The sequence below is a fragment of the Mobula hypostoma genome, chromosome 20, assembly GCF_963921235.1.
Source record: "Mobula hypostoma chromosome 20, sMobHyp1.1, whole genome shotgun sequence".
Classification (NCBI taxonomy): domain Eukaryota; kingdom Metazoa; phylum Chordata; class Chondrichthyes; order Myliobatiformes; family Myliobatidae; genus Mobula; species Mobula hypostoma.
Genome location: NC_086116.1, coordinates 15,607,722 through 15,630,192, shown reverse-complemented (window position 1 = coordinate 15,630,192; position 22,471 = coordinate 15,607,722). Strand labels below are relative to the sequence as shown.

Genomic DNA, 22,471 nt, shown 5'->3' with positions numbered 1-22,471 from the left:
TGTCTTCAGATATAGAAATAAAACAAAGCTATCATCTAATAATCAAATTCCACTCTAGAGACACATCACTCGGTTTAAGAATTGGTGACCAATTCCTGCTAATAATCAAAGCAAAATCGTTTATTTTCTCTACCTATAAACATATACTCTTGGATATTAACCAATGTTTCCTCTCTGGCGTGCAGGCGTGCACGTGCATACATCTTTTGCTACCGGCGCACAAAGGAATTTAAAGTGCGCTCAAAAGGTTGTCACCCTCTACCTCCTTGGCATGTTAAGTATGTTTCACGATCTAGCATACCACATTTCCTTTTCCGGTTTCTGATGAGAACAGTGTTGACCACGTAGAGTTTGTGACGATTTGTCTGTAGATTTTAGAATTGGCTTATTTATACTGCTTTATTGAAGAAATTATTGATCCACTATGTTGAATTCCAAAGAAGCAAAGGGCATGAAGTGCAAAAGAACTGCTAGTTCACTTAAAGCAGAATGGTTTAAAGAAAGAGTAGAAAATGCTACACCGGTAGTTCATGGGGTCAGGAACGTGCAGCTACAATAAATACTTATATACATTACAGAAACTGGAGTTACCTGCGTGATTTGTCGTGATGAAAAAGTTGCTGGAGAAGTTGCAAGTGGGAAGAAGTGGAGTGATGTTTGGAAACTTGGCTTTTCAAAGCGTCTTTTAGCAAGCAAATCACATATGAATGGTGTGCAAATCTCTGGAGAGAAAATCCTTCATTACCTGACACAGGCCTGCTACGTATGTTTTGTGACAGTGCAAATGAATGAGGGCAAAAATGGTCAAACCCAGAGGAAAGCAAAGTTCTTATTGACAGTGTTTTGCTAACTGGTAAAGTGAATACATTTGTATAAAAATTTCAGCACGCACATGTTGTTGTCACGGGGCAAAAAATTGCACAGCACAAGATTTTTGCACACACCGGTCATTGCAAATTAGAGGGAATTAGATGTGTTTTGACAGCTTTCTGCAAATAATGGGAAGGTGGTAATTCTTGCTATGGTAAAACTCTAATAATACGTTATCTGATCATTCAGAGATCTGGATGGTTCGGCAATTGGTTTACTGGGACCTTGTTCCCATGTCCTATGAACCTGACTAGGGCTATTGAGCAGCAAAACTAATCCAGAGTCAAAACAAGTGCTGCTAGCCTGCAACCACCATAAGATTGTTATACTTGCATGACGCAGTCTTAACTCCAACAAGATAATTGTTCCCAAGAGTTGAATCCTTTGTTCGATCCTTTATTAGCAATAAGTGATATTGTGGTCAGCAAAGATATTACCTCCGTCGGTCCTAAGCCACAAGCTGTCACAAAATAAGCAAGAATATGTAACTTATTACCTTTGATTTTACCACACCCCCACTCATGTGACTAATTACCATAATAAACCCCACAACACAGAGTACAAAGCAGATAAGATTACTGATACATAGCTCCTACAGCTCTGTTTCTTATGGTCTCTTTGATCTAACTGGGTTTATTGGAATGATTATTATGCTACTATGTACTATGGAGTATTAATTATTGAATGATATCCAATAGTCTTTATAATCTGCCTACCAGTGCCACTCAAGTCCTCTGCCTGCAGGATTTATGGAATTTTATTGTAATGTATCTCTGAAACTTCCTTCCAGAAAGTATATTAGCCAGTCAGTGAAGCCTGAAGGAGAATTTTCACAGGGGCTCGAACGACCGTGTTAATACTTGAAATTATAAATAGTATGTATCGCGAAGTATTGTAATATTGTATTAATGTAATCCTGTAATCACTTTGGAAAAGGAAAAAAAAAGGGCAATTTTCCATTTAAGAATTTATCATAGACTCAGTTCAGTACAGGTTTGCAACTGCCTGGGAAAACAAATCACTTGAGCAGTGCTGACCTACATTGACTGAAATATGACTTCCTTTTAGACCCAACAACCAGGAAGCAACAATGAAGGAAACATGAGCTGAGAGGGCATTTGAGGTTGACAGCATTTAAACGTTCATTGTTTCCTCATTGTTCACTAAACTCTTACAGGAGCAAAAGGCATAATGTAAAAGAAGTTCCTGACTACTAATCTATCAAAACAGATCTGTTGAAAGTATCTTAATGCAGTCCTATTTTTAAAGCAGGAACCTCCGCTAAGCTAAAGAGAAATTTCAGTCACTGAGTCCAACCAATAGAAACAACAAACCAGATGAATGGTGAAGAGCCATTACAGTTCCTCTGGAGAATGTATTACTCCAAACAGAACATGAATAGTGAGCCAATTTTCTTTATATAGCTTCACCGTTGATTTATTTGGTCTTATTTCCATGGGTAATACACATTCAGAGAAAACAAAAACCAAATCATACTATTCACTAAAACCTGAAAAGCCCTGCCAAATGCTGGGGAGTGCATTAGTGAGCAAGACTGCCAAGTGCTGATTCATAAATTGAAACGGAAACCGCTTTGGTAAGGTACCCTATATGGTATGCATCGCTATATTCATCTCCAATTAATTGGAGAGAACACACAACAAATAGCTTTTGGACTACAACAACTGTATTAATAAATTCTTGCAGGCAGAAACTTTCTCAAAGGTTTTTGAATTACAGGTCCATTAGTGTCTTAGGAACTACATTAGATTGCATTTCTAATTCTAGTATACCACCAGAATACTTTTTCCAATCATGTTTTGGGAAACGGGAATAAGAAGCTTTCATACCAAATACAGTTAGTTAAAAGCACTAATGACAAGGGCCTTCAACTCCTTGAGAACATTAAATTGTGACTCAATTCACCTTTACTCTACAATCTTTGATACAAAAATCACCTGACAAAAATTTGGCAATTCTGGCCTTGGAAATTTCAACAGAACAGAATCCGAAGTATTTTTGAGACAGCCAAATCCATATTTCGATCACGTTTATCTTTTTTATTTCATTTATAAATGATGTAGTTATAATTTTCAGATTATGCTTTCCCCACACACATCCAGAGGCTTGAAGCACAGTTCATGTAGAAAGTGATGCACAAGGCAAGGCATGTTACCCATCCTGCTGAACATTCTCAGCACAAAAAAAACCTATGTTATGGAGATGGGAACAATAACAATTATGAGCTGCAAGCACAACATTCATTACCTATCTCTAAATGCCAAAGAGAATGCTGTGGTTGTCTGAAGAGGGATAACCTAGAATTTAGACCCAGCAACAACTAAGTTCCTCCAAGAGGCCAACAATCGTGTCGTTGGGTTTGGAGGCTTGCGTGCCTCAAAGACCTGGAGAGCTCTGTTGACCGGTGTCAGGGCTTTATACTTTGACCCTCGGTAGGGTCACCCATACCAAACAGGTCAAAGGGTAGGTGCCAGACAAAGAGCAGTTCACGGCTCTTCCAGGTCCGGGGGTTCAGCTCAGGGCTAACAACAAAATTGTTATGGAAGCAGCAATGAAGAATCCTTCTACATCTGAGTGCGACAGTATTCCTGAGTGTCTATTCAGGATTTCAGTGACTGACAGTCGGGAAAACCAAGAGGAAGCTACTGACATGATGAAGGAAGCCGTGAATACCGCCAGAGATGGCGCCCTAAACGCCAGTGGCATAACGGGAAGTAAGTAACAGTTAGGTTGCTCCTTTTTAAACTGTATAACCTGTATAACAAAGATTTGAAGAGGAGTAGAATTCAAAAGCAAATGGGCAGTTTTGCTGGTCCCATAGACCAGTGACTTAGAATTACTTGCATTTGAACAACAAAATTCTCTCTCCAGCGCCTTGGCCAATGCGCATCCCTCAATGATGCTTAAAACTAGATAATCTAGTCGTTATCTCATTGCTCGTTTGACTTCCCTAAGCACTTTGGTTCTAACAGTGGCTACGCTTCGAACATAACCAGGTTGCAAAGTGCATCGGGGCATCATAAAAAATGTGAAGCATGTTGTACAAAGGCAAAGCTTTCGTTCTTTTGTCTTTCCTTGTGGTGCCATCCCCTACTGAGCACACAGAATACAAATCAACTTCAAAAGAAAGAGATAAAAACAAACCAGCAGCTACAATTACTCATCTCCCCTTAACCCAAAAGAAAACTGCAGTGCCCTTCTCTGGAAAGCAAATAAAAGAGGCCTGGGGAGCTAAGAAAAACTCCTCAAAACTGAGGCAAAAAACTATTAGGTAGGTCACACTGGGCTTAGGTAGGCAAACAGAAGAGGCAGTTAAACTGGATGAAATCCTGCGGTGTGAGAGGCATGTCTGAACAATAAAGAATGTTCCTTGCACAGTCTAGTTCATTGTTTGTGCTTTTTTAACAATCGCTATTAAAACTATATTTATGTTGTAATAAGACAGAACTTGAATACTCTCCAAGCTGGAAGTCTCTGTATGTATAGGAGTTTAAGGACATCAGCCAGCTCTAAAAATAACAAGGTTTAAGGCCGTACTTCATTTCATTCAGAAAGCACGAGTGTAGCCTGCGTTTGTTCTTTAAGATAGCTGAGCCAAACCTGATTTTGAGTGCTGCGCTGGGACTTCAGCAAGCAGCAGCTTTATGTTAAACGTTCATGTTACACTTCACAGTGTTACACAGAGAAGAGAGGCACAAAGCTCTGTGGGAAGGCTGCTGAGGAAATGGACTTTTCACCAGCAGGCAGCCGAACATTCAGAATCACTGATTTCCATGGATGGAGAGAAGCAGTGCGATTGATGGCTTTGCTCCCCAGAAGCTGGTATGGGTCCACTGGGCCAAATGGCCTACTTCTGTGTCATGACAAATATAAGGTCAGGAATGACAAGCAGTATGCTCTTTACAGTGCAAGTTGGCAGTAGGCAAGCGACGGCGACTTTCAACTCTGGCCACCAGTGCCCTTTACTGACAGGAAAACGCACAGCCTCCGCTCAGTGGAATCTGATAAGAGTTCATATCATTAGGAGAGGCACAGAGAGAACAGACAGCCAGTATCTTTTCCCCAAGGCTGAAACATCTGCTGCTGGAGGGCGTGCATCTATGGTGAGAAAGGGGAAGTTCAAAGGAGATGTGCAATCCAAGAGAGTGGTGGTTGCCCCGAATGTGCTCCCAGGGGTGGTAGAGGAGGCAATATGATGGAGTATTTGAGAGGTACACGGAAGTGTAGCAAATGCAAGGATATAGGCTTACATATATCCATGGAACCATAGGTAGAATATGGAGAAGGGATTAGTATAGTTAGGCATTTAGTTGGCTTGGCACAACATCGTGGGCTAAAGGACCTGCTCTTGTTCTCTGTTATTCTATGTTCTATGGTACCATGGATAAATTCTTGTAGTGTAAGCCAATGTTCAATTCTTGTAGTGTAAGCCAATATTCAATTCTTGAAGTGTAAGCCAATGTTCCCTCTAATTTGTAATGACCAGTGAGCGCAAAAATCTTGCACTGTGCAATTTTTTGCCCAGTGACAACAACATGCGCGCACTGAATAACATCTTCAACAAAAACAGTATAAATAAGCCAGCTCTAAAATCCGCAGACAGATCGTCGCAAACTCCACGTTGTCAACACCGTCCGCGTCAGAAACCAGGAAAGGAAATGCGATTGTGCACGATCGTGAAATATAACATGCCAGTGAGGTAGAGGTGACAACCTTTCGAACGCAGTTTAAATTCCTTTGTGCACTAGTAGCAAAAGATGAGTGCGCGCGCACACACGCATACCTTAGAGCAAACATTGGTGTTAGCCTATATCTTCACAGGCAAAATATTTGGATGGTTATTTGAAATTAACATTTTTTTGTGTGTGTGTGTTCAAACCAATGTAAAAGTTCTCCTTGTTCTTGAATGCCAAAGGACTGAAATTTAACTGGAACTGGAAAACAAGTTTACAGACTTTAATACAGCATTACACAGAGTTGAAATTAAATTCCTAACCAATTCAGTATAATCTAGCTCCCAATTTCATCGAGCCAGTTCTCAGAAGACAAACATAAGAACTGAAAATGAGCTCTTTAGAATTGTTACTTCAATAACAGGACCTATCATATACTTCCAAAAGAAGGAAAAGCAAAGTTACTCACCAAAACATGGTGTAGACAGTAATTTAAAACTTGGCAACACTTTGTACAGGAAATGCTGCCAAGGTATCATAGTGCAGAGGTTGCAGTGCCCAATTATGACACCGGTAATTACATACATCCAAAAACATACATGGGAAATGATAATAGTTATTCAATAGCATCAAAGAGAAAATCATAAACACGAGAAAGACTGCAAATGCTGGTAATCTGAAGCAACACACACAGAATGCTGGAGGAAATCAGCAGGTCAGGTCGCATCTATGGAGATGAATAAACAGTTGACATTTCAGGCCTAGACCCTTCTTCAGGACTGAAAAGGAAGGGGGATTTGCCAGATTTAAAAGGTGGGGAAGTGGGGGGGAAGAGAAAATATTTAAGCATAAATCCAGCTTTACATTTCTGAACTTTCCAGCTTTTAAATGTTTTGTCCTGAACCCGGTGAGCCCACTGCCAGTAGAACACACTACTTCTGACACATTCCTAAATGTTAAAGCAGGTAGTTTACTGTCTCATAATGGAAGATCAATTTGTTAATTGAATTGGTCTTGAAGTTACTAAATACAAAAATGTTTCTTTGCTAATCAGACGTCCGGCTCTGTGTCAGAATGGACAGTAAATAAATAATGTGCACTTGATACAGGTTGATAAAGATCCCATTCTTTATAGGAATATTCTCACTTTCCAGGGAGGATACTACTGAATGTGATGAAAGGAAAAAGAGGAACTCGTTTATTATATAAGAGTGCACAGATTGTCAGTATGTATTTGTTAATTACGAATACAATAGTATCCACAAGGCCTCTGATAATTCTCCTGAGCTCAGTGCCTTTACAAAACCAAAAATGAAAATCAGTATTAAAATCTGTATCTCAGTCCAGGCAATCCAGAAACTCTCAGCCATGCTTAAAAAAACATCCTAATAAACACTTATCTTCTTCCAGCCTCTGTCACTATTTCCACTCTTCCCTCCTCCACCTGCCTATCAACTCTCTTCACCCGGATTCACCCCTTCTCACCTGGTATCACCCATTATTTGCCAGCTTTATACTATCACCCTGCTACTCTTTCAGTCCAGATGAAGGGCCTCGTCCTGAATGTCAACTGTCCATTTCCCTCTACAGATGCTGCCTTGACCCACTGAATACCTCCAACATTTTCTGTTTTTCTCATTCCAGAACGCAGCATCTACAATGTCTCGATTTCAGGGTTCCTCTGGTCAGCCTCTCACTTCACATCCCATTGTCTTGGACTCATTTCAACTCTGTTTGAGGTTATCTTAACTTGCAATCTCAATCAACTTGTACTCATTAAAACTACGTTCCTTGGTCCACCAGTTCTCAACCTTGTGTTAAGATCCCTTCTTATTCATCCTAACCTTATCTCCAGCTTCCTCCATGTGAAAACTTCAATTCAGTTCCTCCTCTCTCCTCTATCCTACCAGCAGCAATCTTCAACCTTGGACACTCTAGACTCTGGAATTGTCTCTTTAAATCTCTCTGCCTCCATTACACTTTTAATACCTCTAAGACGGTGTGTGTGTGTGCGCGCGCGTGCATACTACAGAAGCTATATATTACCAAACTGAAAAGTGAGAGGCTCATTTCAGCAGAGAATTAAGATATGTGCCAATGTTAAAAACAAATAAACTAATAGTTACTCTTTTCTAATCAGAACATTATAAATAGTTTTATATCTCCCATACCTTTTTCTGGTACATTTTCAAGCATGCATGTGGAGAGGATAGAGGACAAGACAAAATCATCAAGATGGTAAACACAGTGGATTCCGGTTAATTGGGACAACTCTTAAAGAACAAAATCAAATCAAGAAAATAGCCAGGATTCCCTTTGGTTATTTTGGCACTATACCACTTACTTGGGACAGGAGACTGCTGCCAAACATTTTCTAACTAGCGTCAGTCGCATGCATGCCATGTGGCCGTCAGACACTGTACTGTGCATGGAGTGAACAGTTTTTAAATAGCGTCACTTGCGTGTTTGTGTTCAAAAACAGTGATTTTTGACACTGATAGTTGGCAAGTAATAAACAGTAAGACAATTCAGAACAGTTCTGCTCACCGTGGTTTCAGAAGTTCATTTTTGGAAATGCCAGAAATGAAAATGAAATAACTTCACTACTTCAACAAGTTAGAACCCACGAGTAATTTGAAAGTATTAATAGTCATCTTGAATATTACAACTAAAATAAAGATTTGGAGGATGTAATCATTAAAAGCACCATTTGAATACAGTCCATTATCCGCACTAGATGTCTGCGCTGATTATGCTCATTTACAGTTAATCAAAAGAACACGTCAGCGCACATTGAATGAATTCCTCCATTGATAACTATTAGGAACTATACAGTTTTATAGTATTGTAGCAGTACTTAGTAGTGTTCTAATTTATTTTGTATTTCACTTAAACACATAAGTTGTTACCCAGTTAAATGGTAGTTTATCATTTTTATCCTTTCCATAAAAATTAGCCAATTTCAACTAATTGGGGCAGCTGCTTAACTGGGCCAAAATGTACTGGACCCGATGTGTCCCAATTAACCAGAACAATTGATTAAAGATTATCTTGGAGCTCGGGCATTGCATCAACTCACCTGCCCAGCAGTATCTAAGATTTCCATGGATACTGCTTCATCATCAATGGTTGCTTGGTGGCGATAGGTTGACTCTGGAAATTTGAATACAATAAAAAAAAATCGATTAGCGCTGGGAGACACCCAGCTTCAACTTTAAGTTTGACAACAATGCATAGAAATTGATTCCAAATGCAGACAGCTGTTATTTCCCAAAAAAATCACAAACAAATTTTTAATCCAATCTGTTGAAATATTTGAAGAGTCTTCCAAACAGGTAATTTATAAAGTTGGGGTCTGATTGTGCAAAACTTTAATTTTTAATTTAGAAGGATTGGGTAAACTTGCACAGTTTCTATCCAAATTCAAACTGCTTCTACTGAAACAGTGCTGCACACTCATTAAAGTGTGGCTCTTTGCGAATTGGAATCCTGCTACTATGTATAACTCTCCAAGCAGTTTGTTCTGCTGACGGGCACTTGCTCAAGCAGTTAACCAAAGAGCATCTGTCAGTGAAAGTCACCCTTTGGTCTGCGCGAAATTTGTTGGTCTGCCAGCACATCGAGATGTCCGTAGAGGCATGCTGCCAACTGGAGAACGTGCTGAAGGACGTAATGAAGCTAGGTGCAGCCAGCACAAGGATTCAGTGGGGAAGGACCACAGTATAGGGTTCTTCCACTACTGGACACGGAGGAGCTGGGTTGGATGAGGAGGTCCCTCAATTACTATAGTAGTGTACAGCTCCAAGAGAGGCAACAGTTCTACTGGAACACAATGTAATAGAACATTACTTAACACATTGTCTATGAATGTAAAAACAAAAAGGCGTTCTTATTCTTTATTTTTATAAACAATTTTTATTATGACTTTAGCTCATTTTGATTTTTTTTAAAAGTTGCCCTGGAACTTGTGGAGAAACGGCAGCTGAAATCCCAGTTTTCCAAGTGTTATCCCCTGAGCCCCCACCTCCGCCCATATCTGACAGCAACCTCCAGCTGTCTGGAGGTCACCATGCACATCAATTGGGAAATTTGCAGTCAATGCCTCCACTTGTATTGCAGACTTCCTGAAGAATCCTGTGCCAGATTAGGAAGCACAGGGTGTCTTCACATTGAGTTTTGGATGCTGTGAGACCTTCAGGTAAATGTTTTCCACGTTTCCATATTTTCTTACCAAGAAAGATCCTATCGAGTCCCAAATTGCAGGCTGGTAGGTTAATTGACTACTGGATATTGCCCCTAGTGTGTAGGTCAGTGACAGCAGGGGAGAATAAAATGGTGATTAGTGTACAATTAGTATAAATAGATATTCACTGGTTAGATGGAAGAACTTGTTTCCATAACGCATCACACAGTGAGACTACTGACTCATTCAGCAATCCCCATTCCTACACTAATTTGCCCCACCTCTTCTCCTCACGCTCCTTCAAAACCAACATCCTTTTACCCAAGAAGCAATTTACAGTGGGCAATTAACTCAATAAGACATTTTTTCATAGATGTTATTGATCTAAAATTTATATCGTTTTCAAACAATTACCTTTAAATTCTCTAATAGATTCATATCAGATAATTTAAGGTGGGGTGGGGCTCACGTTATTTAAAAGAATGTAAGGCATAAGAGCAGAATTAGGCCATTCAGCCCATCAAGTCTGTTCTACCATTCCACCACAGATAATTTATTATCCCTCTCAACCCCATTCTCCTGCCTTCTTCACATAACTTTTAACGCTTTTACTAATCAAAAACCTATCTACCTCCACTGTAAATATACCCAATGACTTGGCCTCCACAGCTGTCTAATCACAATAAATTCCACAGATTCACCACCCTCTGGCTAAAGAAATTCCTCCTTATCTCTGTTCTAAACAGACATGCTTTTAAGTGTTAAGAAATGTATAGAAGCCTTTTAATACATTTTAAATTGTTTTAGTAAGTTTTTCTCAGCATCTCAGTTCAAGTGTATAACTATTACAGGCCATTTTGGAAAATCAGTCGCAACTGATGTCTAGGCCCTCCTAATTGGGACTTACATTGAGGAAAGGCTTCCCTTTCACCAGGTATGAATGGCAAAATTGTTTCCGAAGCTGAACAAACAAAGGAGTCAGAGGAAGTCTTTACTTCAGAAAGAATGTTTTCTTTGATGTGAGATATTAATACCAAGATCGGAATGGTGGACACCAAGATTGATAAACCGACGAATGCTAATGAAAAGCTTGAAAAAACCATTTCTGCTGTCCAGGAATCTTTGAGGAATTTGGAATTTCAATATCAGACGCTTAAGAAAGACACTAATAGAATCGGAAGAGAACAGGAGACAGTGAATCAAGTGATTAATGAACAAGAATTAAAGATATCTACTATGGAAAAAAACTTGTTGAGCCTTCTTCAGAATTATTAAGAATTAAGAAGAGAACGACTGATCTGGAATAGGATGAATTTATGCATACTGCGTTTGCCTGAAAACATGGAAACCGGTGAGACACTAAAGTTTTTCATGAATATGCTATACTCACTTTTCAGTGATGTACTTGAAGCTCCTCCGACAATAGAGCTCACTGAATCCTCCGCCCAAAGCCTTCTGTCAAGTTGAAACCTCACCCAGTGATTCTATGTTTGCATTACTTTACTACTAAAGAAGCAATTCTTCGAGATGCTAGGAAGCGGGGCAAGCTAATTTACAATGGAGTAGAGATTCGCATAGTTGAAGATTTTGCCCCAGAGGTTTATGCAGAAAGAATTAAATATCGGGAAGTGATGGCTGAACTTTATAAGAACTGTCATCCCTCTTTGCGTTATCCAGTTTGTTTGGGAACTTCCCCGCCTAATGTCCCCCACAAAACAATTTGACTTCCCAGAAGAGGCTTGGAAATTTATAAAGGAGTTTAAGCCTGTCTTGCAAACAACTTAAACACTTAATCCTCGGCTGGGAGTCGTTTGTAGCTGGATCGTTGAAAGTTCAGTCTGCGTTTTGTGGCTGCCCAGACATCGTTTTGGCTGTTTTATTTTTCCTTTAGAATTTGTAAGAGTTTAACACTAGTCATAACATATTATTTGGTTGGATCTATCTTTTCTGAATATATGATAAATTTTTATTAAGTGAATTTAAGATGGCCACTGTTAACTACGTTTTAACCTCTGTTAGCCATGGACCTCTAACAATAACCGATGGGTCTGTGGGCCACAGTTGGCAACCCCTGGGCTAAAGGGACAAGAGGAACTTGTGAAGGAGAAAAGAATCAAGTGGGAGGACTCCAGTCTTTAAAACTTACTTAAGTTTCTTTTTTTTTTAAAGCTTCTCTTAAGTTTCAGTAACATTCAGATTCTCGGAACCTGTAACGCTGGCTGGTCCAACTAGGTTGGTGGTGAGGCAGATAAGTAGGTTGGGCGGGGGGGGGGGATCACGATATTTTTCTCCTTTCCGTGATCAGAGTAGTCCCTTGCAAGAACAGGGTGCTCCTTTGACAGGAAGGACCTCACCATTACAGATACCCTCCAGCGGCCCCCAGAAATTTTATTTGAAGGGAGGATAAAGACGACTTTCTTTCTCACCAAAACTGGAGGCAAGTGGCCCCATCAAGGCCTGACTACAAATATCAGCTGGCTACAGGTCAGCTTGCATACTGCTGTATCAAACTCTTGAACAGACCTTGTGCAGCATAATGACGGCGTCTTGATCACTCCTCTACTTCACTGTGGTTCGTCCTCTTTATTTGTCTACCTGCACTGCATTCTCTCTGTAATTATAACTCTATATTCCATACTCTGTACCATCTTAATGTAAATATGTATGGAACGATCACGCACGCAAACAAAAGCTTTTCTTTGTATCTCAGTATGTGTGATGATAATAGACCAAGAACTAATTACTTATGACTGACAGAAAACATGGGCTATCCTTTTATTATTAAGAACATGATTCATGAGACTGAGGGATCATTTGTGGAGATATTACATTTTTGCTTTGTCATCTTCAGAACCTGCACTGCTTCTTATACATGCAAACAATGCGACTGGAGAAACTGACAGATCCCAGCACACCGCCAGGATCTAACAACTTGTGGACTCAGTCAGCTCCATCATGGGCACTAACCTCCGTCTCGTCCAGGTCATCTTCAAGGAGCGGTGCCTCAGAAAAGGCGGCATCCATCATTAAGGACCCCTATCACCAAGGACATGCCCTGTTCTCATTGCTACCATCAAGGAGGTACAGAAGCCTGAAGACCCACACACTCAATGGTTCAGACAGCTTATTCCCCTCTGCCATCCATTTTCTAAATGGACACTGAACCCATGAACACTACCTCACTACTTTTTTTAAATTTTTGTACTACTTATTTACTTCAATATTGTATATAAATATTTAATATAATTCATGGTTCTTTTCTTTATTATCATGTTTTGCATTGTACTGCTGCCACAAAGACAACAAAATTCACAAAGTATGCTGTTGATTTTAAACCTGATTCTGATTCTGCGGCCTACCTTTCCTTGTAGCTGCTTAAACTGATAGCAGAGTTGCATTGATCAGGGAACACTACCACTTTTCACACTGATGGCTGTCATTATTAATTTTGTCTTTAGATCCAAAGCTTAGCTACTGTATGAATTCAGTGGGGCAGCAGTCCGGTACGTGATCTCACTCAGAGAATTGCGCATGGAAGTCAGTATGTTACGTCATACTTTTAAAAAATCGTCAACAATGCTTGAGGGGTACTGACCACACTGCCCACACACCAATCTGTAGACCCATCAAGTTGGGCTCCACAACAGGCAGACCTGTAACCTTTTAACCCTTATGCATCGTCATCAACAGGTTGTGGGGTCAATACCAATGATCAAAGCCAGAATATCGACTGGAAATCCAAAAGTCTGCTAAAGCCTGGGTCAGCAAGTCTTTGCAAGTCCATTGGGGAAGTCAAAGCCCAATGTCTGCAAATCCACGAGTCTACTAGAGGCCAAAGGTGGACTGTCCTGGGGTTGGTTGAGCGGGGTCGGTTTTGCTTGTACTGTTCTGTGTTGTCCTACCAAGCCTTGCAGGCATGTTATATTGCTACTGGAATGTGTGGCAATACTTGCAGGCTGACACCATCACATCTTTGGTTGTGTCGGTTGTTCACTCAAATGACACATTTCACCATATGTTTTGATGTACATGCAATAAATACATCTAAATCTAAATCTGAACCTTAAACAAGGAGATAACTGGAAGTTTTCAAAGTTCCCAATGACTCCAACAAGTCCATGGTGGCACATGGTCACAGTATTCTGTGCATCCCTGGGGAGGACATAGGTTCTCCAACAACACTTTCCAAACATCTGCTCTGGATAAGTTACAAAATTAGTGCACAATACAAAAGCATTAGGGTTAAGGTTAGGGTTAGGGTTAGGATTAAATTTATAGCAACTTTAATTGGCTTTAAGTTAGCTGAGGGTTACAAAGTTTGCTGCCAACTCAGACAAAGAGCTTTAATTTTATGTACTCTATAAACTGTCTTGAGAAGGTGGTAAAACTGCTAATGAAGTTACTCTGTGAATAGTATTAGGTTTTTTTTATTCATTTGATGGATCATCCCCCGTGCATCTCTCATTGTTCTTGAGGAGGTGATGGAGAGATCTCTTTCATACCACCACAAAGGGATTCCCAAGCGTTGTGAAAAGTTCCATTATTTTAACTTAGCAACAACAGAAGAAGGGCAGACACTTTCCAAGACAGCATTACGGGCGACGCAGAGCGCATGTTCCCCTGCATCTGCTGGCTGTACTGGTCTTCTTTTTAAGTCCATCATCCCTGGTGGGGCAGAGGCTGCCAATAACAGCCTCTGATTCTATCGCGAGGAAATCTGCAGATGCTGGAAATCCAAGCAACACACACAAAATGCTGGTGGTATGCAGCAGGCCAGGCAGCATCTACAGGAAGAGGTACAGTCGACGTTTCAGGTCAAGACCCTTCGTCAGGACTAACTGAAAGGAGAGATAGTAAGAGATTTGAGGGGGGGAGGGGGAGATCCGAAATGATAGGAGAAGACAGGAGGGGGAGGGATGGAGCCAAGAGCTGGACAGGTGATTGGCAAAAGGGATACAAGGCTGGAGAAGGGAGAAGATCATGGGACGGGAAGCCTAGGGAGAAAGAAAGGGGGAGAGGAGCCCAGAGGAAGATGGAGAGCAGGCAAGGAGTGATTGTGAGAGAGACAGAGAGAGAAAAAAAGGGGGGGGGGGGGGTTAATAAATAAATAAATAAGGGAAGGGGTAAGAAGGGGAGGAGGGGCACTAACAGAAGTTAGAGAAATCAATGTTCATGCCATCAGGTTGGAAGCTACCCAGACGGAATATAAGGTGTTGTTTCTCCAACCTGAGTGTGGCTTCATCTTGACAGTAGAGGAGGCCATGGATTGACATATCAGAATGGGAATGGGATGTGGAATTAAAATATGTGGCCACTGGGAGATCCTGCTTTCTCTGGCGGAGAGCGTAGGTGTTCAGCATTCAGCATCCTCTCCCTTCTCCAGCTCTGTATCACTTTTGCCAATCAACTTTCCAGTTCTTAGCTCCATCCCTCCCCCTCCTGTCTTCTCCTATCATTTCGGATCTCCCCCTCCCCCTCCCACTTTCAAATCTCTTACTATCTCCTTTCAGTTAGTCCTGACGAAAGGTCTCCGCCTGGAACGTCGACTGTACTTCTTCCCATAAATGCTGCCTGGCCTGCTGCGTTCCACCAGCATTTTGTGTGTGTTGCTCTGATTCTATCCCTGTCCTGGACTAAAGGTTGATTTGTCCTGTGACTTCTGCTTCACTGCACAACCTTACATGACTTCCAGGCAAAGGTGAGGTCTTTGCAGCTTCTGTTGGCGTTTCTGCGGCACTGGATTTTTTCAGGATGGGGTTGCTTGCCCCATACCCAACCCTCCTCCTTTCACAGCCACGGCAGAGTTTGCACTGGTCTGGGTGGTAGAAGTTATTCTTTTGGGGGGAGGTTGCAGAAGACGACATGTTAAGCGGCTGCAGTGCACCTTATGGACTGTAAACTCTGCAGCCATGGTAACTCAGTGATGGCAAGAGTGACTGTTTAGATGTGGTGATTATCAAGTGAGTTGCTTTGTCCAAGATGTTATTTGCATTAGCTGGGTGATGTGGAAGCTAAGTATGTTGAGACAGTTGCCTAGATTTCTATCCCAGTCCTGGTTAGTTTAACAGTGATGTCCACCAAGCTACTGCTGGTGAGAATGTCCCTCTCTTACGAGGACACCACTGCTAGGACAACAATGACCTAATCAGAAATGAGACTTGTTCTGGACGTTAAGCAGACAGTCTTGTCATCTTCAGAAGTTTTCTGATGACTCTGCCATAGTTGGATGCATCAGCAAGGGAGATGAGGCTGAGTACAGGGCTACGATAGGAAACTTTGTCACATGGTGTGAGCAGAATTATCTGCAGCTTAATGTGAAAAAGACTAAGGAGCTGGTGGTAGACCTGAGGAGAGCTAAGGTACCGGTGACCCCTGTTTCCATCCAGGGGGTCAGTGTGGACATGGTGGAGGATTACAAATAACTGGGGATACGAATTGACAATAAACTGGACTGGTCAAAGAACACTGAGGCTGTCTACAAGAAGGGTCAGAGGCGTCTCTATTTCCTGAGGAGACTGAGGTCCTTTAACATCTGTCCGACGATGCTGAGGATGTTCTACGAGTCTGTAGTGGCCAGTGCAATCATGTTTGCTGTTGTGTGCTGGGGCAGCAGGCTGAGGGTAACAGACACCAACAGAATCAACAAACTCATTCGTAAGGCCAGTGATGTTGTGGGGATGGAACTGGACTCTCTGACGGTGGTGTCTGAAAAGACGATGCTGTCTAAGTTGCATGCCATCTTGGACAATGTCTCCCATCCACTACATAATGTACTGGGTGGGCACAGGAGTACATTCAGCCAGAGACTCATTCCACCGAGATGCAACACAGAGCGTCATAGGAAGTCATTCCTGCCTGTGGCCATCAAACTTTACAACTCCTCCCTTGGAGGGTCAGACACCCTGAGCCAATAGGCTGGTCCTGGACTTATTTCCTGGCATAATTTACATATTACTATGTAATTATTTATGGTTTTATTACTATTTAATTATTTATGGTGTAACTGTAACGAAAATCAATTTCCCTCGGGATCAATAAAGTATGACTATGACTATGACTATGTATTACAGCTGACACCTGACAGGGGTGCACACTTCAGGCCCACTCAATGGGTTTGCCTCCTTAGGTTAAAAAGTATTAGGGTCAGGTATTAAATATCAGCAATACCAGTGACTTTCACATTTTCAGCTTTATCTGTCACATTACATTAAAACATACAGTGAAATGTGTTGTTTATGTCAACCAAATTAGCAACACTTTCTTCCAACTATTGTTCAATGTGGAGAAGTACTGCTTCACCAATAGATCAAAGTGGTCAGGTAAAACCCAACAAGAAGTTTCCTCGTTGGAACTTTTCCCATGAGAACGGGGTTTTGAATCAATATTGAAGTCTCTACTTATTCAGGTTCTGAATGTCACTGGTAAGGCCATTCTTTATTTCCTATCACTAAATGCACCACAACTGGATGTCAATTTCAGGGGCATGTAAGAGGCAAACATAGTGGCCAAATACACGTCGAATGAGTAACGATGGCAGATTTCCCAAGGACACTGGTGAACCAGATGGAGTGTAAATCCAATAGTTTTGTTGTCTTCATTAGTGACTGTCTTTTTTAACTCCAGGTTAACTTCCACAGCCACCATACTGGATTGCCATCCTTTAACTTAATCACTGTACCACCTTGTACCATTGGAACACAGGCCAATCCAAGGATGGTTTCGAGGAGACTGGGACATTGCTCGAAAGATACAATTCCATGACTGAGTCAGGCCATTACTTTAAGTACAACTTCCAGTACAATTAAGTACAGTCATTCAGTTTAGACGAAAGCCCTCGGATGTTTAGGAAGACATTGTAGCATGTGCCCTTGTTATATTTTGCATTGGGGTTGAGGCCAGATAATCTGCCCTGTTTATTGTGTTTTACACTTGTTACTTGCAGAGGTTTGCTGTTATTTCAAAGCCCACATCATTGTGGCTCTGTAATCAGGTAGGGGCAGCAAATCCCAAGATTTTCCCAACGATTATTACATTCATAATTATCATAATTGATACAAATTATTTATTCCAAATTTATTGAATGAATTGAATTTAATTCTGCCAGCTAATATGATGGGATCTGTACCCATTTCTCCAGTCCATCAGCCCAGGTCTCTGGATTACTAATTGAGTAATTTAACCACTGAGTTTAATGTATTAAAATGATATGACACAGTCATCATGGAAATAATCGTAATATAGGATGGAGTCCAAAAGGGGCAAATATCTTCTTCAAATAAACATGCTCCATGGATTCATGTTTTTTAAAGGTAGTAATGTAGAAGCTACAAAGCTGAGAAGTTTAGGCCAGTACAGACGGTGGAGCCACTGCCTCACAGCTCCACTGATACAGGTTCAATCCCAACCTTTGGTGCTAACTGTGTGGAGTTCAAATACTCTGTGTGACCAAGTGAATTTCCTCTAGGTTTTCTTAAAGATATGCTGGCTGGTAAATCAATTGGTCACTCCAAATTGCCCCCAAAGTGTGGGTGGGCAGTAGGATTAAAGCTGTCTTAAATGATCAAAATAAAATAACATTTATTAAAAGCACATTTTTTTTATTATAAACACACAAAACACTGGTTTAATTACTTATTCAAGTAATATGCAAAACTGAGTTGTCCTTTCTCCTTCCAACCTCCAGGTTAGGGATCCTGTTCTCTCTTTCTTATGATGACACAGGAAGAAGCTATTTAGCCAACAAGGTGCATGCTGGCTCCCAGAAGGGCAACCCCATTGGCCAGTCCTATTCCAATTTTTTTTAATTTCCCTGTGAGTTATTCTCGCACAAGCCTATCAATACTCCTTTGAATCTTATGCCACTTAACTACACCAAGTGGAAATTTAAAGTAGCCAATAAACCTACTATTCATTCTGAATCAAGCCTAACTGATAGACACATCCTACCTCACAGTTCCCTCACTACCGTCATTGTTAGGTTAACTTCAGAGGTACAGATTTTATGTGAATGCAAATGAAAAGAACTATGAAGTTAAAATTAACCTTCACATCTGGGAGCTGGATTCCTGATGAGATTGAAGTCTCCTTTTTAACTGCTTGCAAATGCCTATGTGAATTCAATCTAAGCAAAGACAAACCAGATCCCAAAGCTCCTGGTCCCACAGAACTATCTCTCCATAGCATTTTCATTGATACAGATACAATACCGTTCAAGCCTTGGGCACATATACATAGCCAGAGTGTCTAAGACTTTCGCACATTTATCAATGCAGAAAGCATTATTTTGGTGACTGCACTTTATACACTGAGTGTATATAATTCTATGTAAAAAATGCTCCTTTCATCTGAGGGTTAACTAAACAGCAAATAAAAGCTTCAAACCTGTGTATGTGGAGCTCATGAATTTAGATCTACGACACTAATCAGAATGGTGCTTATAAATGGATTGCATAGTTTATTAAATGGAGATTCAACCTCTATTCATCTATGTATAGCTTAATTAGATGACTACAGAACACAGCCAAACATCTGAAAAACCAATCACCCTGTCAGAAAAGCGATTTATGTATCAGCAAGGCAAACTGAAATGTAAATGGATTTAATAAAAAAAACAAGATAAAATCTGCAGATGCTGGAAATCCAAGCAACACACACAAAATGCTGGATCAGGCCAGGCTGCATCTATGGAAAAGAGTAAAGTTGATGTCTTGGTCCGCAACGTTGACTGTACTCTTTTCCGTGGATGCTGCCTGGCCTGCTGAACTCCTCCAGCATTTTGTATGTGTTGCCTGGATTTAATAAAAAGCATTTTTTCTCTTCATCAAAACCAAGAGTTAAAAATAAAGTAATTGTTGAGTTTCATCTCATTCACCAAAATGATCCTAACTGACCAAATCTAGTAACACCAGTGGTTTGCTTGGTGGACCAATAACTCCTCTCTAGGAGTGTTCATTGCCTAAGCGATGTTAATAAGGCTACGTTCCTCATTTTTCAATGCCTTTCAGGTTTCCAAGTGGTTTGGGAAAACTGGGAGCTGCAGTGAAATGAGAACGAGAGCAGGGTCAGATCTCGAAGATAAATGGCTTTCCAGCTCTGCTCACAGGCAAGGAGACAATTTCCTCAGTCCCCTAAGCTGTCCTTCACACCACCCTCCAAACTCTTTAACGCCTTGCTCTCACTGGCCTCACTCTGCTCCAGCTTTCTAGTCTCCACACTCCTCAGCCATGCTTTCTTCTTCCACCTCCATTTCAATCTTTATTTCCACCTCCTCCTCCTCCTCCCTGTTCCTGTTTCCTGATCTCCAACCTCAGACCTTCCAACCTTCATAGAGGAGAGAAGATAAAACTTCAATTCAGTAAATCTTTTGGGATACCCACATATCTGGGTCTGCTGGTACCTCAATCCCTGAACCACCACCTTCCTTCTCCGGTAATATTGAGGCCATTGTAGTCTTTTGGGCAACTCTAACAAGTTGGAGACCAGAGACAGCAGATGTTGTAATCTGGAGCAGCAAACCAATTTGCTGGAGGAACTCAGCCGGTCAATCACCCCTAGTTGATGGTGGTGGGGGTAGAGATCATCTACACTTCAGATCAAAACCCTGCATTAGGACTGAGAGTGAAGATGGCCCCTCAACAATAACGAATTGGATGCTTTCACTCTGTCTTCCTGGAATTACTTTAACCAAGCAACAATCTCATGGTGCGATCAGATCATTAATAGTATATAAATGACACTCACCCAGTGTTGGATCATATTCCCAGATGAATCTCTTGGTTAGAAACCTGACCACAATAGCTGCAAAGAAAAGGAAATGAGGTCATGACTAATAAAAGCCGATCGTGTTACAACTAAGAAATAGTACAATCTTTAATTTAGTGACCAGATAAGTGTGAATGAATAGTGCCATGTAATCCAAGTATCCGCGGCATTACATTCAATTGCCTTTTAACTGATTGAAGGAAGGTTGCTTCACGCTGATAAATTCCACGTATCAATTACCCTTCCTTTGGAAACCGAGCAGGTAACCCAGTGGTGCAGCCAGTAGCTGAGTTCTATCCTGACATTGGGTGCTGCCTGTGTAGAGTTTGCAGGTTCTCTCGGTGAATGTGTGGGTTTTCTCTGGGCACTCTGCTTTCTTCCCAGATATGTGTGATGTTAATGGGCCCCTGTGAGTTTCCTCCAGTGAGCAGGAAGGTGACAGACTCTGGGGAGAACTGACAGGAATGCAGAGGAGGGGGAATTAATTGAAGATGAGTACATATGGATTTTTGATGGTTGGTATGGAATTGCTGTTTCCATACTATGTGACTCTTTATCTGTTTTATTATTCAAGATAAATTACTTCTCAAACATACCCCCAACCAGCTTATACCTCCTTTAATCAGTTTGAGTGACAGATTTGACCATTAACTTATTAAACTCATCAAGTATCAGCCATCACTTGGCAGGAAGCAGGAATGCACAACTTTAAACGCCTCATACCGAAAGTATAAACCAGAGATAGTTGTCAAAAACTCTGGTAGATAGCAGGTCTTTCAGATTTTTTTAAGACAAAGCAGTACGCATCACTTATGGAGTACCAAAAATTAAATCCATCTTCTAAATGTACAAGAAAACCTATTAAGTTCTTTTAAGTCATGACCTTCTAAGATAATTGTTGGGCTACATAGTTTGAAAAGGCAAGCTTCTTCCAGTGCAATAAAATTAGCAGAACATCATTAAACACAGCAGTTCATCCCCCAGGTCCAGGTCAAAGAACCTGTGGGTCAAAAAAGGTAAATTTTTGTAATACTCATTACAACAGCCTTGTTCCATTTACAACTTACTGTAGGATGAGGTTTCTTTTTCCAAATAATGTTCTTTGGTAACTCACTGACTTTAAGTTTTTCCAAAGTAAGTCGCTACAAAGCAATTTACCAGTTAAGTTGCACCAATTTATGAGTAAAGTGCAGAACAAATTCGCAGCAGTGTGTTCACTCACCTCTAATTAGATAATGTACTGCAACAACTGATAGGCATTGTTCTCACGGTTACATAGCAACACAGCAAACTCCGAGCAAAATAAGGTTATTGGTCCATGTTGTCAATCCATCAAAATGGTCATTAGTGTCCTCATCAGGATTTTGCATTTTCTTGCTCCTTTTCGTGTGTACATGAGAGTTCTGCCATGGCTGATCTGTTCCTCAAACCTATTTACTTGCATTTGCCTTGTAACACCTGGTAGTCTTAACTAAAAACCTATCAACTGCATCCTTGGCAATTTGAAATGATGTGGCAACTTTTGAAGTATGACTCCTGAACTTCAACTTCCAATTGACATGCTTCTTGATTTACGAACACAGTTCTGATTTGAAAATGATAATTTCTCCTGGATCTCCCCACTAGAAGAAACATGTTCATTACATTTTTTTATTTTCAATCACTTTGTTTTTAAATTTGTTTTTGATGTTAATCTTTTAAACTCAGTGGAGATTAAGCCATGTTTATATAGCCTGTCTTCAACATTTATCTCACTCATCATCATGAATATGCCTTTAACTCTTCTGTGCCTTTCAAGAAAATCAGTGCCAGGACAGATGGTGTCTGATCAAGACTCAGTACAAAGCTTCACCCTGAAGTCAACAAGTTGAGTTAGTTGTCAAGTGCACAAGTACAGTTAAAAATTAGGGACAATTAAAAATTAGCTCACAGCAGCAGTACAGGCGCATACGATACTGTGCAA

General features: G+C 40.8%; 1 protein-coding gene across 1 annotated transcript in view; it reads right to left on the bottom strand.

Moving 5' to 3' along the window:
* rerg (RAS-like, estrogen-regulated, growth inhibitor) overlaps window positions 1-22,471 on the bottom strand; it is a 71,444-nt gene that overhangs the window by 2,112 nt on the left and 46,861 nt on the right. The window contains exons 3-4 of the mRNA XM_063072460.1: window positions 20,488-20,544; window positions 8,644-8,717 (exon numbers count right to left, since the gene is read on the bottom strand). Of these exons, the coding sequence (XP_062928530.1) occupies window positions 8,644-8,717; window positions 20,488-20,544 (131 nt within the window). The remainder of the gene's footprint in view (window positions 1-8,643; window positions 8,718-20,487; window positions 20,545-22,471) is intronic.